Source organism: Anolis sagrei, chromosome 4, assembly GCF_037176765.1.
Source record: "Anolis sagrei isolate rAnoSag1 chromosome 4, rAnoSag1.mat, whole genome shotgun sequence".
In the NCBI taxonomy this organism is placed as follows: Eukaryota; Metazoa; Chordata; class Lepidosauria; order Squamata; family Dactyloidae; genus Anolis; species Anolis sagrei.
In genome coordinates this window covers 146,556,713-146,571,661 of record NC_090024.1, presented here as the reverse complement: position 1 = coordinate 146,571,661, position 14,949 = coordinate 146,556,713, and the positions used below count along the sequence as shown (strand labels likewise).

Genomic DNA, 14,949 nt, shown 5'->3' with positions numbered 1-14,949 from the left:
CTATACAGGTATAATTTAAAGTGGTCTTTGAAAATGAACATTTATATTACAATTTTGAAATGTCAGAGCGTTATTTTCTCCTGGTCTTTAATTCCATTACCCCTATTGCACATTTATTAGTAATCTATAATACTGGAAAACCCGGACCAGTCTTGTTCTTTGGCAGCTGATATGAAAAACCTCAGCCTCAGTTCACCATTAATACTGAAGTTGAAAATGCATTTATTATTGTGCAGAAGTTATTTGTGAAATTTCTTCTTCTTTCGGTGTTTCTTGCCTGCTGCAAGGGCTGCCTTTTCAGCAATGATGTCTTGGTACTTCCTTTTATTGTATCTAAATGACAAAAAATGTTGTTTGAAGCATGAGTAGAGTACACCAAAAACAGAATGCAGAAAAATTAACATGAGGAGATTTATAGTAAAATCAATGTAACATAATTGCAGTAATTATTAGGAACTACGATAGATATATGATTGCACCTTTTCACCAGAAGTGTATCTGAGTGCAAGAAGCTGGGAAGAAGCACTAGAGAGAAATCTTGTCTCTTTGACCTGATCTACACTGCCATAGGGCCCCCTGGTGGCAGAGTGGGCTAAACCGATGAGCTGCTGAACTTGCTGACCAAAAGGTTTATTTATTTAGTTATTTGCAACATTTCTACCCTGCCTTTCTCACCCCAGAGGGGACTCAATGCGGCTTTACATACAGGCAACAATTTGATGCCCTAAAACACAATGTACACTTAAATAAATATTAAAATAGAATTTAAAAGTATATTAAAACAATTGAAATATTTGAAAACAATACATTCAGAGTTAAACACGTAGTCCACGAGTGTAATCCCGGCCATTCCAATGGTCATTGCACTTTGTTCCAAGTCTATCTATTGCACAAGTTTTCTAAAGGCTTAGTCACAAAGCCACGTTTTCACTCTATGGAAGGTCAGGAGTGAGGGAGATCTAACATTGCTGGGGAGGGAGTTCCACAGCCAAGGGGCCACCACTGAAAAGGCCCTGTCTCTCATCTCCGCCAATCATGCCTGCAAGGGAGGTGGGACTGAGAGCAGGGCCTCCCCAGATGACCTTAAACTCCATGGTGGATCTTAGAGGGAGATACGTTCTGACAGATAAGCTGGGCTAGAACCGTTTAGAGCTTTATAGGCTAAAGCCAGCACTTTGAATTGTGCTTGGTAGCAAACTGGCAGCCAGTGGAGCTGACGTAACAGGGGGGCTGTATGCTTCCTGTATGCCTCTCTAGTGAGCAATCTGACTGCCATCCGTTGGACTATTTGTAGCTTAAAACAGCCTTAAAAGGCAGTCCCACGTAGAGCGTGTTACAGTAGTGTATTTGGGATGTAACCAGACCATGGACTACCATGGCTCAGTCTGATTTCCCAAGGTATGGGCGGAACTGATGCAGAAGGTGGTTTGAACCTGGGGAGTGGGGTGAGTTCCCTGTGTTAGACCCAGCTTCTGCCAACCTAGCAGTTCAAAAACATGTAAATGTGAGTGGAGCAATAGGTACTGCTTCTGCGGGAAGGTAATGGGGCTCCATGCAGTCATGCTGGCCACATGATCTTGGAGGCGTCTACAGAGCACCACCCTCCGGAATCAGACATGACTAGACTTAATGTCAAGGGGAAACCTTTACCTTTACATTGCCATATAATGCAGTTTAAGTGTATGGAACTGGATTACATGAATATAATACAGTTCAGTGCAGTTAAACTGAATTCTGAAACTGCATAACATGGCAGTGTAGATGAGACCTTTGTTAACTTCTTGAAGGTAGCTGGCTGATTACAGTCAAAAACAGGATGCTGGTCCATCAGGTGGGCTGTTTGTATGATCCAAGAAGGCCATTTTTACTAATGATTTCTGATCAAGAATATCTCTAACCACCAAACAATGGAGACATATTGTTGCTGCACTTCTTGAAACACCACTGACAAAAATAATTTGTTCTAAACAAATGGAAAAGGCAAGGAATGTTTTTATAGCACACACCTTTGATTCACTTTTGATATAAGGAAAACTCATGGGCAATTAGGATCCCAATGTCATTTACTGCTATTGCTAAATTGTGCTGTCAAATATTAACATTCAATACTAAATAGGAGTCCCCAACAAGGGTGTTCCACACAAGTAAACAAAATGCAGTATGCCACACACTCCAGATAGCACAAAATAGCATAATCAAAGCAATATCAGAACCGGGAAGTCTGAAGTTGCTAAAACCTATATAATAATAATCATCATTATTATTATTATCAACTGTATTTTTATCCCGCCTTTCTCCCCTTAGGAACTCAAGGCACCTAACAAATAAACATATGATTGGGTTGCTGTGAGTTTTTCGGGCTGTATGGCCATATTCCAGAAGCATTCTGTCCTGACGTTTCACCCACATCTATGGCAGGCATCCTCAAGGGTTGTGAGGTCTGTTGGAAACTAGGCAAGTGAGGTTTCTATATCTGTGGAATGTCCACTCAAACAACAGGGGAATCCCGGACATGAAACAATCAGGGCCAGTTAACATCTCCCAACAAAGGATTCCCCCAGGCAGGAATCAGCCAGTCTTTGAAGCTGCAAGGCCATTCGATGCTAATTAAGCTGGCCAACTGCAAAATTCACACTTGCATCAAGCAGACAAGAGTTCTTTCTCCTACCCTGGACATTCCACAGACACATAAACCTCACTTGCCTAGTTTCTAACAGACTTCACAACCTCTGAGGATGCCTACCATAGATGTGGGCAAAATGTAAGGATAGAAAGCTTCTGGAACATGGCCATACAGCCTGGAAAATCCAGTGATTCCAGACATGAAAGCCTTTGACAACACATCAAACATATGATTTGCCATATTTAATTTTTATAAACTCTAGGGATCAAATATCTTCCATCTTTTTGGTTTGACTTTTTTTATGCTTACACCTTGCTCTTCTTTCTAAATGAATGTGCTAAGTCATCAGAAAAAAAGATGCAACATTTTTTTAAAATCCACCTCATATGAATAAAATATACAGTAAAACCAAGAGAAGGTGAAATGAAATTGGTTTAAAGGCAGGAAAATAATTACTTTACAATGCCCCAAGTTGTTAACTACAGCCCTGAAGCTTAGTTAAAAGGCACCCATCTGCCATGATTTAGGGAAACAATTCTCTCATCTGGGCCCTTCCTTCCATCGCAACCAACTGTGCTTCTAGAAGTCTTGCACTGCATAGCTGAATATGCAATGCTGAATGTGGTCAGTGGATAGACAGGATTATATTGGAAGATGGTGGTCTTTTACATACTCACCGTAATCATGTAAGTGTATCTGTTTGAGTGATACGTTTTTATGACATTTGCAAGGATAGTAGATGGTACATACCTTCTAAACTCAGAATCTGCTAGAAGTTCTTCCACAATGGTCTTCTTCCTCTCTTTCTTTGGAATTCGGGCATGATAGAAGTCTACAGGAGAATCCACCACAGTGCCAACCTAAGAAAAGAGAGGAGATGTATTGCTATGTGTTTTTGACTTGGCCGTGAAATCTGGAATATCATAAACCTATAGTGAGCCCATTGTCCGCTCATAGCCCATAGCTAAAATTGTAGCATATGTGCACGAAAGGGATATTATCGGCTGACTTTGGAGGGAACCCAAGGTTTGAAGAAATACAAGTATTTTTTAAGTTAAACAGAGAGGAAAACAGACAAAGCATGATCAGAGATGCCTACGGACAACAGGCTCTTCTGTATGGAAAAATGGAACAACAGCAGCTCCTTATAGCTGGAATTCAGCATCAACTCCAGACGCCGGAGATGAAAAGGGGAAGGCGCTTACCTTTGCCTATGTATTGCATGTCGTTGTTCACTGTGTAAAACGCATGGAATGTTTGCCTTATATATCTATATACTGTAATCCACTCTGAGTCCCTCCGAGCAGATAAAGCATAATATAAATAAAGTGTATTGTTATTGTTATTATTATTGTTTATTCAAAGACGACTGGTTATGCTCACGGTTGTGGAATGCTTCCTCATCTCTGGTTAAAGACAGAAAGTGCCAGAAAGAGAAATGGAATGGAGTATATTGGAAAAATATGGCTGCCATTCCATAGTTCCCATTGGAAACACAATTCCTTCACTTAAGTGAAGAATGCAATAACCAAGGAATATTGCAAAATAAAAGAAACGGAAACGGAATTAACAAAACAATTTTATTCGGCTTCACTACAAATGGAGACTCCTAAGTCCAGTATAGCACTGAACTTCAAACAAAGGTGAAACCAGTGAACCTTTAACTTGTTTACCTTCACTTCGCACTTTAGCTAGTGGTTAAAAAGAAAGCAACAACATGCATACAAATTATAAACTTCACTTTTCTTACCTGAAAGTATTTGGGGAGTCCTTCTCTATCATTCTTCTTATAAAATCGTTTAGGATCTATGGCTTTCCTCATCTTCAGAGCAGTAAGGTCATTTTTTAATTCTTCAGTCATTTCTGGAGCTTTCATACCAAACCAGCCACTGCCTGTTGTTTTTGCTCTCTCTGCCTATATAAGAAGCATCAAAACTTGTCAACTTGTTATCATTACTGTACTTTTACGTGATAAAACCAGTTAATAAACAAACATCAGAAACTGAATGTACAATAACAAGGTTATCCTACCCCTTGCAATGCTATGTTATGGCCGCTTTCAAAACATACAAGACATTTCCGTCATGTTAGTTACAGTCCACTCACCCTACGTTGCTTCTTTAGCTGGTGAAGAGATTCCTTTAACGGTGGGATACATTCTTTTTTTTCAAAATCTGGAGTTATGATACTCTTCTGCAAAAGCTAAAAGAGAAGTTTGATTTCAGGAGGATATTATCTACCATGCAACACTATGCAGACAACAAGAAAAAGGCATATTAAGTGATGTAGAAAACAGAGTTATATTGAAGATAATATAAAATTCCTCACTTGGGGTAACAAACTCAATAACAAAATGGCTACCACCAAAACGTTCAACAGAACCGCTAGAAAACAATAAATGTATTTATTTATTTATGTACCCTATTTATATCCCGCCTTTCTCTACACCGAAGGGGAATCAAGGCAGCTTACATATTATCAACAACTGAATATTAAACTAAATCAGGGGCATCACAAAGTGTTTGCAAAGTAGCAACACCAGGATATAGTTTCAGGATATAATGGATTTTTTTCTGCTGTGCAAATATGTCTACGTAGTTATCTCATGCATAGAGTTTGAAATTGACCTAATGTGATTCTTTTGACATAGATTCAGGTGCTCATTTCTCAAAGTGTTTTCATATTCCAAACTTGCCTCTTCTAACTCTCAAACTCTCTATGTTGCTGGGCAAGAACTATTGCAAACCAGCATTTAAGGTCTGTTCACAGATTTCTATTTTCTAGTGGTTTGTTTGTAGTTTACCTCATCTTTCTTTTTCTCCTTTGGTGGCACAACTCTGTGAGAACCAGATTTCTTCTTTCCTGCATCAAAACTAATGTATAACCCCCCAAGCTGTTTGATGCTCAGGCCGGGATCAATTCTGCTTGATAACGATAAACTAGAAGAGAAAGAATGAGTTACTTGTGAATACCAATGTGCACATTTGCAATCTTCTATCACAAAATTTCAGAAAATATTCTTCAAATGGACACAAACAGAAGCAGAAGTTCAGAATGTGGGTTAAGCTTATATACTTATAGCTCCTTTCCATGGGGCATGAAATGCACAATCAACTCTTAACCCCTTCTATTCAGTGTAAACAGAAACGTCTATCAATTAAAATCTTCCATCAACTACATAATCTCAAAACAGAAGGGAAAAATATGGCAGTTGAAAAAACTATGAATCCCCAGATTGCCATCTTCAACCAAAGGTAAATCTTTGGGGCCATTATTTTCAGAGCCCAATTTAAGGTGCAGGTGCTTACCTACAAAGCCCTGAACGGTTTGGGACCACCCTACCTGCATGACCGCATCGCAGTCTACGAACCCACACGCTCACTCCAGTCATCAGGAGAGGCCCTGCTCGTGATCCCGCCCGCGTCGCAGGCGCGCTTGGTGGGGACGCGGGACAGGGCCTTCTCTGTGGTGGTTCCCCGCCTCTGGAATGCCCTCCCGAAAGATCTCAGACAGGCCCCTACTTTGGCGGTTTTCAGAAAGAACCTGAAAACCTGGCTGTTCCAACGTGCCTTCTCAGATTAGGAACCCCACTACCAAAGCCCAGAAGCACTTTAGTAGAGTCAAGATCACCCTCACCGCACACTGCACTTATATTTTAATCCCATATCCCTCCGACACTTCAGCACTTTTAACCCTGTACCCCACTCCGGCCGGCTCAGTTTTTAATAATGTCCTGTTGTATTGCTATTGCTATTGTTTCTGCTTTAACTGTTTTTATTTGCTATGTATTGTGTTGTTGTATTGCGTTGGGCTCCGGCCTGTTGTAAGCCGCATCGAATCCCTTGGGAGATGCTAGCGGGGTACAAATAAAGTTATAATAATAATAATAATAATAATAATAATAATAACCTGATTCTGGCAACAATTCCCCGACAAAAGCCCCAGGACTCACTCACTGCTAGACTATTAAGATTCTTCCTTGACTTTTGAAGTATCGTTTTTGACACGACTGCACAGCACACCCCATGACTGAGATTCTATTGACACTTACAACTTATTGTTCACATTTAATTGTTTCTTATTCTTGTCAATAGATTCCTCCTCCTCCTCGCTGTCTTCAAACTCTGATGATTCCTTGCTCCGTTCATCATCTGCCGCATCCTTCTCCTCCAAATAGTATGGTTTGCTGGAGTCCAGCCCAGGAGTTTTATCAATGACAAAAAGTCCTTCACTGTGATATCTATCCAATGTGTTTTGATTATCAGAAGTTGTTTCCTCTTTAGCCATTTCTTCTACATCACTGTTTTCGGAGTCATCACTCTCATCACTTGTAAGAAGCGACACAGTGAAAGATTTTTCAGGATCCGTTGTTTTGTTTACACCTGAAGAGGACTCAGCGACTGACTCCTCTGGGCTTGTGTCACTGTCTATATTCATGACTGAAGTCCTGCAGTCATCATCACTGCTTTCAATAGTGTGTGGTGAGATACTACCTTTTTCCAAGCTATCTACTTTACATGGCTCATCTATTTCTATGATCTCTTCTTCCTGAAACAAAGAGCGCTGGGGAATTCTCCTGGTGTCCAACTTTGGGGATTTGGAATTGCTTTCATTTTTTCTTGAGGATGCCCGTCTTGGGGACATATCAGACTGACCAAAGTTTCTGTGGCCACTTGACAACATTTCTTGACATTTTATAGGAGACTTGATTTCAGTTGCCATCTCTAATTTTTCTAAGGTTTGATCAGACACTTCCTCTGGGCTTTCCACAATTTCATATATATCATCAGATACTTGTTTTGTATCTGTTTTCCTTCTATCTCTCTTCCGGCTCCCTTTTACCTCAGCACTATCCACAAATTCATAACTGTTATTTATTGGTTGCTCTTTTTCAGATGATTCTTTAATGCATTTGCTTGCCACTTTTTTAGGGCTGCTTGAGACCAGCTCTTTCAGATCACTATTATCAACAGTTGCAGAACTGTACTTTGCTTTTGAGGGGCTGGGTTGCTCCTTTATTTGATGAGATGAGAGAGGCGCTTGGTCTGTCTCTGAATCAGATTTTGTTGACTGTTCTTCATCAGAGATTACTATTGTCTGGGATGTGACCATGTGCTCAGGCGATTTTCCTTCTGCTGCCACGACTTCACTTTTTCTTTCAATTTTCAGTGGCATTTCCATTTGCACTCTCAGTTGCATACTCCTTGTCATCCGTTTAAGCCGAACGACTGGTTCTCCAGAAAGCCCTGAGCACCATGATTCTGCATCTGAAATCTCTTCCATTAGGGCTTCACGTACTGGTGAAACAAAAGCCTTGGCGAGATGGCTGCTTCTAGTTATTCTTACAACGGGTTGCCTCCTTTCTACTGAAACAGTGGAAGAACATGATTCTGCTTCAGATACACCAACATCATCATCATCATCATCTTGACATCTACTTCCTTCACCTCGAAGAGCTTTCTTGCTTTGCTTGTTTTTTGTTGGCAGCTCTGGCTGACAGGGAACTACAATTTGCCTGCTCCTTGTTACTCTGACAAACTGTGGCGCCTGAGCACTTGACACAGAAGAACAGTTTGATTCTGCTTCCGAAATATCTCCATCCCCATGCACTTCAGCAACTACAGTGATTGCTTTGCTCCTATTTGGAGCTGTTTCCTCCTCCGGACGTCCTTCCAAATCCAGTTTTGTTTCCAATGACTTTGTTTTCTCAGAATTGTCATTTGAAAAGGAATTCATTCTACTTCTGCTCCTCGTTGTCCTCAAAGATGCACTTTCTTCCCTTGAGGTCTTCTGTAACAATGAGAAAGATGTCAGTAGTGTGCAAGCAATAATGGTTGCAGATAAATAAATAAAGTCATTAAAACCCCTACAAACTCACATTCTGAATCCTTTTGACTTTTCAATCAACTTACCATTATAAATTGTGAACATCACCCCAACTTGCACAGTAATCCCGTCTATTTAGCTTCAGCTTACCTATACAACATTTTAATAACTGTGAACCTTTTGTCGTATCAGGGATTTCTGAAACAGTCTTCCTTCTTAGAGAATGGACAGGGAACCATTATAATAAGCTTACCATGCTTTTCTTGATGCCTTCTTCTATTTAAAGGCTTCAATTTTATATTGTCTGTGACTGGACAGCCAACAGTAAAGAAGGCTGGGAGATGCAGTTCAACAAAATTTGAAGTCATCTGATTCCCACCACTGTTCTACAGGAATTTCTTAAACTGATGAAAGTGAATCACAGTCAGTCCTCCACACGAATAAACAAAGCACTACTTTTTTTAAAACCTGAAACAACACATCTCTAGGAATAGCTAGGTCCTCCAGCACACATTCCAGCAAACGTTAAACATAAAGTTGAACGGGAGTATCAAGAGATTCCTTTCCTACAAAAAACGGTCATCAATCAACTCCACAAAAAATAATAATAATAACCACTACAGTTAAACTTGCAAATGCGGAGGACCAACTGTATTCTGGATGTTTCTTTGATGTAACAAGTGAGTCCTTCCAAGATTCCTTCAGAAACACCAATTGTTTTCAGAGGTGGAAAAGGTTGCGAGCTGATATTTGGAAAGGAACACCAATTAAAGCAAATGTTTCAGGAGGATGGTAAAAGCAGACATAGGGTGCACATTTTCTGTAGAATTAATGCAGTTTGGCACCACTTTAACTGTCATGGCTTCGTGCTATAGAACAAGGGTCGTCAAACTTTTTAAACAGAGGGCCAGGTCACAGTCCCTCTGTTGGAGGGCCAGATTATAATTTGAAAAAAAATATGAATGAATTCCTATGCACACTGCACGTCTCTTATTTGTAGTGCAAAAAAAAAAACCCCACTTAAAAACAATACAATAATTAAAATGAAGAACAATTTAAACAAATATAACCTTATTAGTATTTCAAGGAGAAGTGTGGGCCTGCTTTTGGCTGATGAGATAGAATTGTTGTTGTTGTTGTTGTTGTGTGCTTTCAAGTCATTTCAGGCATAGGTTGACCCTGAGCGAGGGCCAGGTAAATGACCTTGGAGGGATGTATCCGGCCATTGGGCCTTAGTTTGGGGACCTAATAATGATAATAATAAAACTTTATTTATACCCCGCTCCATCTCCCCCAGGGGACTTGGGGCGGCTTACATGAGGCCACGCCCATCAACACAATAGACACAGTATACACAAAACATAAAATGCAAAAACCAATATAATAAACAACACAGCAATATAAAATCAAACATCAAACACAAGAAATTCCACAGGGCACAACCACTTCAGAATAAAAATTTGAAAATTTAAAAACAAAGGGAGATAGGCAATGTAGGATTGTTATGACGGGGACCTGGAATGAGGAAGGATTTAATTGCACAAGCCATAAACTAAAGTGCTTCTGAGGTCATTTTGGACAGGGAGTGTCCCACATTCAATCATTGAAGGCACATTGGAATAACCAGGTTTTCAACTTCCTCCTGAAAATTGCCAGCAAGGGGGCTTGTCTAATCTCTCTGGGGAGTGAGTTCCAGAGCCGGGGGACCACTACAGAGAAGGCCCTCTCCCTCGTCCCCACAAGTCGCGCTTGCGATGCAGGCGGGAGCGAGAGAAGAGCCTCTCTGGAAGATTGAAGAGGTCGTGTGGGTTCGTAGACGCAGATGCGGCCACGCGGGTAGGCGGGTCCCAAACCGTTCAGGGCTTTGTAGGTCAAAACCTGCACCTTGAATTGGGCCTGGAAAATAAATGGCAGCCAGTGGAGCTCCTTAAACAGGAGGATTGGCCTCTCTCTGTAATCCACTCCAGTTAATAATCTGCTATAGAATCATGGAAGTCGTAGTTTATATGTCTCTGGCAGAGAAGATAAAATACTGTGTAAGACTACAACTCCTGTGATTCCATAGCACTGAGCCATGACAGTTAAAGTGGTGTGAAATGGCATTAATTCTACAAAGCAGATGCATCCTAAGTGCAGCAAATTCCAAAATACTGTAGCTACAGCTTTCCCTATTTAGCAACCAATTCTGGAAAAGTTTCTGGTTGAGAGTCATGGACTAGATGATGGCCAAAAATCCTTGGGCTACAAAAAAGTGTACAGTGCTTTCAGTCACCAAATTTCTGAAAAGGGGGAAGGAAAATAGAAAAGCTTATTAGAAATTTTGAAAAACCCTCTGAGAGAGCCACTTAACAGGGGGTGAGAAGAGAAACTTGCACAATTCTACATTTTAAAATTCGAAACAATAAAGAAAAAGATGAAGTCCAATAAATGAATAATCACTTTTATAGATCTGGTATTATGCAACCATCGATTGTGAGACAGCTAAAAGTCTGTTTCTGTCTTTCCTTTTCCTGTGGAGCTCTCTGATTGAAGTCAGAAGGAGGATCCTGCTCTGCTCTTCAGTCTTTATTGTTGTTTTTAGTGACTCTGGCCCCATCTACACTGCCATTATAACGCAGATTGAACTACATTATATGGACAGTAAAGACTCGTATAATCCAGTTCAAAGTAGTTAAACTGAATTATATGAGCTTAAAGTAAAGGTAAAGGTTTTCCTTTGACATTAAGTCTTCTTGTGTCAGACTCTGGGGGGTGGTGCTCATCTCCATTTATAAGCTAAAGAGCTGGCGTTGTCCATAGACACCTCCATGGTCATGTGGCCAGTGTGATTGCATGGAGCGCCATTACAGTACCTATTGATCTACTCACATTTGCGTGTTTTCGAACGGATAGGTTGGCAGAAGCTAGGACTAGCAGTGGAAGCTCACTCTACTTCCTGGATTCAAACTGCCGATCTTTTAGTCAGCAAGTTCAGCAACTAAGCAGTTTACCCTGCTGTGCCACCAGGGAGTCCTTTTATATCATCATCATCATTATCATTTAATAACTTATTAATCGCCCTCCATCGGAGAATGCTCTAGGCGATTTACAGCTAAATTACAAAAGATAAAATACATACATACAAAAATTAAAAATCAACAGAGATCGAATGCTCTAGTAAAAAGCCAGGTCTTAAATGCGAGAGTAAAAGGCCCTAAGTCACGCATGGATGAATCTATAAATGAATCTATACTGATCATAAAATGCAGTTCAATCTGCATTATAACGACAGTGTGGATGGGGCCTTATCTAATCTACAATCTCATCTGCCTCCATCTTTTCTGAATCCCTTCAGAGAACATCAAATTCCTTTCAAAATCTCCTTAGACCAGGGATCCTCAAACTTTTTAAACAGAGGGCTAGGTCACAGTCCCTCAAATTGTTGGAGGGCCGTATTGTAATTTGGAAAAAAATGAATGAATTCCTATGTATACTGCACATATCTTATTTGTAGTGCAAAAAACACTTTAAAACAATACAATAATTAAAATGAAGAACAATTTTATCAAATATAAATTTATTAGTATTTCAATGGGAAGTGTGGGCCTGCTTTTGGCTGATGAGATAGGATTGTTGTTGTGTGCTTTCGAGTCATTACAGACTTAGGTTGACCCTGAGCGAGGACTGGGTAAATGACCTTGGAGGGCTGCATCTGGCTCCCAGGCCTTAGTTTGAGGATAATTTTGGTCTAATACTACCATTCCAAGCATCCCAGGGGGAGTACTATAAACTGAAAGGAGAAACAGTCAGCTTTCCATATTCATTGGGGTTTGGGGCACAAGATCCCAACGAACGTGAAAAAAAAACTTTTAAAATGCTTTTTCAACACAAGAGAACAATTCTTTAGAAATCTCTAGGTCCTCCAGGTGACACTATGGACAATGTCTGCTAGAAGATGACCACAGAATCACACTGTAGAAGGCAGATGGGACTTCTATTTTCATACCTTTTTCCTCTTTCTGGAACTATTTCCCTGTCACAGAATAGACAGAGCAATAACAAATAACTGGAAACTCAAATAAGTTAGAACTTATCAAAAGCTAAAACTCCTACTACATATTGTAAAGAGAGACAATAGACATGCCATCACCATAGAATACTGGATCTCAAGACAATGACAAAACCAAATCAGTCCAGCATACAATGATTCTTGCATAGAATGACAATTACTTACAAGGTGAAGTCCACATCATGACAAGACTTTAGTGGGGGGAAAGAGAGCACAATCGTGTTGCATAAGCTCCTCCTGGGCTGTTTCTATGGATGCGATGACTGGCGTAGACCCTCGTGTCATGTGTGGCTTCCCTGCAGCTTGCAGTGATTGGGCGAGAGAGGCAACCTCCCTCTTCCACACTGCAATGCAACCCTACTGCAGTGGTCAGCCTAATGGTTTCAAAGCACTGCTCACAGCCAACCAACACATTAAAGGGACCTGCACACTCTGCTTTCTGAGAAACAGGAAGAAGCTCCACCAATCTGGGCAGAGAAAGCCATGGGTTGGCATGAGACACCAGCATCTCTGCAACGCTCTGCTACTGAGAACTCCAAACCAGGAGGGTGAGTCAGATAGGAGAAACCTTTCCCTTTCCTCTGCTTTCCCCCATTTAGCCACTGTTTTCAAGGTAGAGCTTTTACAAACAAGCACTATCGGTTGTGCTAGTTGGGGATGATGGGAATTTGAATCCAAAGCTTTAATTGCTAACATGAACATTGGAATGCCTTATTTAAAAGAGTGTGCAGAAGAGGGCATTTCTGCTGCTTGTCACCAAATTTTGTGACATCTGAAATCGACACAACCTTTAAAAGGGACAGGCAGTAAGCATCTATACTAATGCAATTTAATCCCATTATCTGCCATGTCTCAGACTGGATCTACACATACATTGAGTGGTGAGCTCATACCTGCCTTTATGCATATGCTGTGGTTTTAAAACTTTGAATATGTTTTGATGGAGTTTAATTGTGATTTTTAGTGCTATTCGTAGTTAATTCTGTTTTCATGTTTGCATATGTGTATATTTTAAATGGTACACTAATGCTTTCATGTCAAGGTGCTTTGAATCCCCTTTGGGGGGATAATGCAGGATATAAATAAAATAAATATAATAAAATAAATAATAATAATACACTGACCTATATCCCAGGGTCTGGTCCCAGGCCCCTTCCCCACAGCTGAATAAAATCCCACATTATCTGCTTTGAACTAGAATATATGGCAGTGTGGAGTCTGATAAGCTTGTTCAAAGCAGATACTGTGAGATTTTCTGCCTTGATATTCTAGGTTATGTGGCTGTGTGGAAGGACCCCAAGATTATCTGCTTTGAACTGGATTATATGAGCCCACACTGCCAGATAATCTGGGGGTCCTGGAATAAAGGGTACTATGGATCCAGCCTCTGCGCTATCGGATCCTAGGAATTGTAGTTTGCAAGGTACCAGGACTCTTTAGCAGAAAGGGGCTTATGCAAAATGACACGCCCCACGATTCCATAGCATTGAGCCATGGCAGTTAAAGTGGGGCCAAAACTGCATTCATTGCACGGTGGAGATCTGGTGTAGGGAAGACTGCTGCGATGGACTTTGGGAAAGAGAGGGAGATCATGCACTGTAGGGTTGTTGTAGGTTTTTCGGATTATAAGGCCATGTTCTAGAGGCATTCTCTCCTGACGTTTCGCCTGCATCTATGACAAGCATCCTCAGAGGTAAAGACCTCACTACCTCTGAGGATGCTTGCCATAGATGCAGGCAAAACGTCAGGAGAGAATGCTTCTAGAACACGGCCATATAGCCTGAAAAACCTACAACAACCCAGTGATTCCGGCCATGAAGGCCTTGGACAATACATTGATGTACTGTAGGCTTGCAAATGAGGGTGGGCGGCCTCGCGCTCGTTAACTCGCCGCGCGCGCCTCCCAGGGAAGCGTTCTATGCGCGGCCACGAGGCCGGACAGAACTCTGGCGGGACCGCGCGCACGTGTAGCACCCCCCTGCCGGCCTCTCCGCCGCGCATGCGCGCTTGGCTCACCTGCGGGGTGTCGTTGTCTCCCATCTCGGAGTCTCTCCGCCGCCTTTCCCGCCGAGTGGCCACCATCTTCGCCGCCGCCGCCGCCTCCTCCTCCTCCTCCACTTGAGTCCCGGGAACAACGTGCGCGGAGGAAGTGGCTCCGTACTCGCTTCCTGGTTTCTCCCAGGCCTCTCTCAAACGCCCCGGAACTAGAACTCTCTGGTCCCTCTATGGTTCCGGTTGGAGAGCAAAAGCATGTGTGGAGAAGTGGCTCGTTTGGGACTACAATTCCCAGAATTCCCAGCAGCCAAACGTTGCAGCTGTAAGCTATTTAAAGCAAATCAAGGTGGCCAGTTGCAACGTTTACACTTGCCTCAAACAGACAAGAGTTCTTTCTCCCACCCTGGACACTCCACAAATAAATAAACCTAAACTGCCTAGTTTCCCACAGACCTCA

General features: G+C 41.5%; 1 protein-coding gene across 2 annotated transcripts; it reads right to left on the bottom strand.

Annotated features, from left to right (window-relative positions):
- Positions 1-205: 205 nt before the first annotated feature.
- DNTTIP2 (deoxynucleotidyltransferase terminal interacting protein 2) lies at positions 206-14,709 on the bottom strand. Of its 2 annotated transcripts, none has more exons than XM_060773965.2 (7): positions 14,514-14,709; positions 6,675-8,413; positions 5,427-5,562; positions 4,730-4,825; positions 4,374-4,538; positions 3,374-3,483; positions 206-333 (listed from the first exon to the last, which is right to left on the bottom strand). In XM_060773965.2, exons 1-7 carry the CDS (start codon positions 14,577-14,579, stop codon positions 240-242), a joined length of 2,406 nt encoding a protein of 801 aa, XP_060629948.2. In that variant the 5' UTR covers positions 14,580-14,709; the 3' UTR covers positions 206-239. The 2 variants fall into 2 exon arrangements, with proteins under 2 accessions (XP_060629948.2, XP_060629949.2); XM_060773966.2 differs by lacking the exon at positions 14,514-14,709 and adding an exon at positions 12,663-13,529.
- Positions 14,710-14,949: the final 240 nt, after the last annotated feature.

What these genes read in the sequence shown, in the direction of transcription:
- DNTTIP2 (XM_060773965.2), bottom strand. Translation starts at nt 14,579, where the DNA reads ATGGTGGCCACTCGGCGGGAAAGGCGGCGGAGAGACTCCGAGATGGGA. An exon ending in AGCTAAAGAAGCAACGTAGG is followed by an intron (nt 4,539 to 4,729) that starts GTGAGTGGACTG and finishes CTTCTTATATAG; the next exon opens with GCAGAGAGAGCAAAAACAAC. An exon ending in GACTCCCCAAATACTTTCAG is followed by an intron (nt 3,484 to 4,373) that starts GTAAGAAAAGTG and finishes CTCTTTTCTTAG; the next exon opens with GTTGGCACTGTGGTGGATTC.